The sequence below is a fragment of the Sesamum indicum genome, linkage group LG9, assembly GCF_026168435.1.
Source record: "Sesamum indicum cultivar Baizhima isolate 11 linkage group LG9, ASM2616843v1, whole genome shotgun sequence".
NCBI lineage: Eukaryota > Viridiplantae > Streptophyta > Magnoliopsida > Lamiales > Pedaliaceae > Sesamum > Sesamum indicum.
The window spans coordinates 7639383-7643213 of NC_142665.1; the positions used below are offsets into that span (position 1 = coordinate 7639383).

General features: G+C 36.7%; 1 protein-coding gene across 1 annotated transcript; it reads right to left on the minus strand.

The window, feature by feature from the left end:
• Window positions 1-2064: 2064 nt before the first annotated feature.
• LOC105171161 (uncharacterized) lies at window positions 2065-3130 on the minus strand. Its single transcript, XM_011092187.2, has one exon. The coding sequence runs from the start codon at window positions 2899-2901 to the stop codon at window positions 2209-2211; it is 693 nt and encodes a 230-aa protein (XP_011090489.1). The 5' UTR covers window positions 2902-3130; the 3' UTR covers window positions 2065-2208.
• Window positions 3131-3831: the final 701 nt, after the last annotated feature.

Below are 3831 nucleotides of genomic sequence, written 5' to 3' on the forward strand. Positions count from 1 at the left end.
CCATTTTTGGATGAATATTAAGATTAATGCAGTGGAGGAAAATTGCAACAACTAGCTAACAACTACTTTCTCCAACACACACTTTTGTTCCTGATAGTTTGTTTTGAATACTGACAGAACCATGAGTCATTCACTACCTGAGGCGGCAGAGTGGCAGGGATGATTGCTTGCTTGCTTATGGGATCTTTTTCCTATCTCATCCTGTCAAATATCTTTTTTATTGTATATGCGATTCTTCGTTAAAAAAAAAAAAAATCATATTTCAAACATATGTTACTATTATAAATAAAAGAACAAGTATTGCATCATTTATAATTATTGTGATTTTTTTTTCTTGAACAACACATTTTATATATCGCGCCAACCAGCAACATTCACTTTTATCTCACCTTCAATTATATATTAACAAAAAAAAGTATCATTTTAATCAAACTCATTTCGTCATATTTGTTTTCCCTGCCCTCATCCTTATTTTCTTCCGGTCCTCTTTCATCTCCATTATTTCGTACTTTTTATCTCCATTTGCATTAAGATTGATAATAACTCTCACATCCATTTATTTAGGTTTAAAAAGATAATTATAATACGACATATATATAACTAAAAATGATATCATTATATAAGTATGAAGTAAGTCCCTATCTTTCTTCGTATTCGCATCAAGTGTGCTACATACACTCGTATTAAATGAAATATATGATGGCGCAACTATTGTGTAATAGAAGATTGCTCACAAGTGAGTGGCATGAAATCATTCAGCATCGAAAAACAAATCTTCCAACTATAAAAAACGTATCATCAAATTAATGCCTAAGAAATGAAAAGACCTGAATACAATCACGAGCCAGAAAACAGATTCAATCCTTACTCCCCTGATGATACTAAGACAGACGTTGGTAATTTCTCAAGTCCAAACAATGAACACACGGAGCAGTCTCATTGTATATGGCTTCCAACACAATCAAATTATTGTCCAACCAATGCAGATGACTTAAAACAAGACATTTCATTTTAGTTTCTGATACTTCATCAGATCTTTAGCAATTTCCTCCAATAATACAAACTCTTGCAACAAGCTGCAAGTGCGCTATGCTTGCAGTATGAAGTTTTTCCAGAACCTAAACAGAGTTTCCCCATCCCTTTGTCAAATTCCAGAGCAATAATCCGGTCACAGTCAACCTATTGTGTTGTTCGTGTACCATGAACCAAAATGTTTGTTTTTCTTTTCTCTTTTTTTTTCCCCTTTAATCCGTTATCCCATATATACAAATTTATCTAGACACTAACTGCAAATCATCAGTTGCATATATTATCGTTATTCTGACACTCTGCCTCCCCAGCCCACCAACTCCCTTCCCAGAAGAGAGATTATGTTACAAATCTTCAGAACCCTTTGGCAAAAGCAATCAAGAAAATGGAGGAGGTTTCACTCACTTGATGAGAAATCAAAATTACAAATTCTTGAGAATTTTTGACCGTATATGCGCACATCCAGTTGCTCTAAATCTAGATAAGCATGTAAGTCTCATTCATTTGATGAGAATTAAAACTAATTCATACAAGTGGTAGGTGCAATTACTCTAATCTTCAAGAATTGTATGGACTATGCACTATACTCCAGTCTGGGCTGAATCTAACATGGACAAATATTTTCATCATCATAACAACTATACCTTTGTGTTTTGACATTACACCAATCACACATAACAAAAACATAAAAGCTGAAAGCCAAGAACTTAAGGTTATGGAGTATTTTCTTTAATTATTACAAAATAACAAAACCTAAAGTCTATCTCCTGTAGTCCTGTTTACATATATGTCTGCCAAATGTTTCCAACAACTATCCCTTCCATAATAGGAAAAGAGCACATTTTCTTTCAACAAGCATCTCATGTTTTTACCTTCCTTCATCAAAGCAAAAAAATGCACCTTCAGCTAATTCATTAGAGTTCTTGCCAAGAATGAGAACAAAAACTATTCATCAATCATCATCGAAAGAACACAAAGAAATCAAGTCATCAAAGAGATCAATCCATTAACATCAAGGAAAAAACTAAAGTGAAATGATAGGCGAACACATCAAGAATTTAACATTCAGATTTCGGACGTTTATATGTACAAGATCCATCCCTACATATGCACAAATAATATCATATTATTCATTCTCAACCAAAGATAACAGATTCCTCATATCTTAAGAATAACGAATCAATCAATAAAACCAGTCTTTCGCCACACCGCATTGCGCACCTGCCTGAGATCCCTACCTTTCAACGTCCGACCAGCCCCTTCCAGCACCGAGCACGCCAACATTGGCGAATGCCTAGCCGCCACCACCTCGTGCGGAGGTAAAATCACCCCATTCCTCTCCTCCTCCTCCTCCTCATCGGACACAATGTCCTCTAATTTCCTCGCCCTCCTCGTCATTGCGGCCGGCATCACCGGCATGTTCACCGGCGCCGATTGCTGCTGAATCCGCATCCTTTCCACTGGGGGTGGCGGCGGCGGCGGCCTCTTCGGAATCATCATCCTAGACGAGGTTGACGTGGCGGGTGAGGACGATGGCGATGAGGAGAGGGACGCAGAGGTGGAGGCCTTGTGGTTGAACACGGGTCCATTTCCGGATCCGGATCGGGTTTTGAGGTTATCATTTAGGGCAGATAGGATGCCGTAATGACAGCGATTGTGGTTCTGGACGTTTCGGGTTGGGTGGCTAGGGCTCGAGTGGGTGGGCGACGGCGAAGAACTCCCTGAAGGAGTGTTGAAGATATCGTGTTCGGAGAGCTCCACCGGGGACCCGGCGGAGGAGGGTGGTGGCCGGAACATACCAAGGAACCTGTCATGTGACGGAGAAATGCGCTGGTGGCGCAAACGGGTGGCGCCGCCGCCAACCTCTTCCATTCGAGAAAGTGTCTGCTTCTGTCTGGAGAGTTAGAGGTAGCGTCAGATATTATGTGTGCATATACACACATTTGTCTGTGTATATATACACTCCCGCGTGGGAGCAATCTTGTGCGACGGTGAGTTAAGAACCCGCCGCTTAAAACTGTTGTACGGAGGATTTTCTCGGATGGATAAAGTGAACCATAAGAATAAATCCGGGAGGAGTACAAGATTAGGAGGTGATTGCAGAGTCCGTGCGAAGCAGGGGAAAATTGGGATAGGGACGGGTACAACTTATAAAGGCGAGAAGGTCGGTAAGCTGTAATCCGTTTGACAATTTCCTTTTTGGAAAGGATTGTGACCATATGTGACATGTGTTTAATTGATTGATTTCGTGTATATATATATATATACACTTGTTGATATGACATATAATTTTTATGTATATATAATAAATAATTATTTATTTTTTAAAATATATTATAAATAAAAATAAAATATATTTATAAAAAATAAAATTAAATTAATTTAAAGATATTATCGAGAAAAAACTAGTGTGGGTGAAATTTTCATATTAGTATAAATAGATAGTATAAACTATACAGATGAGAAGAAAAATTTAAATAGGGTGATTGAAAAACATAAGGACATTTTTTATAACTTAAAAAAATTAATAACACGATGTAAGTAACCGCTTCTTGTAAGTGAAAATAGAACTTTCTTTTTATATAGTATGGGTGGGACGATTAAATTTTCTATTATAATTTTTATTGTATTTTTTATTAACTGTCGTGATATGCTCTCCCTGTACTTACTATCAATAATTTTTTAAAGCTTTAAAATATAATATAATAAAAATATAAATATAAAATATATTAATTAGCAGTTAATTTAAAATAGAATTTGAAATTTTAATAATTTAGTTTTCTTATCAATTGATTGACCGTT

What these genes read in the sequence shown, in the direction of transcription:
- LOC105171161 (XM_011092187.2), bottom strand. Translation starts at nt 2,901, where the DNA reads ATGGAAGAGGTTGGCGGCGGCGCCACCCGTTTGCGCCACCAGCGCATT.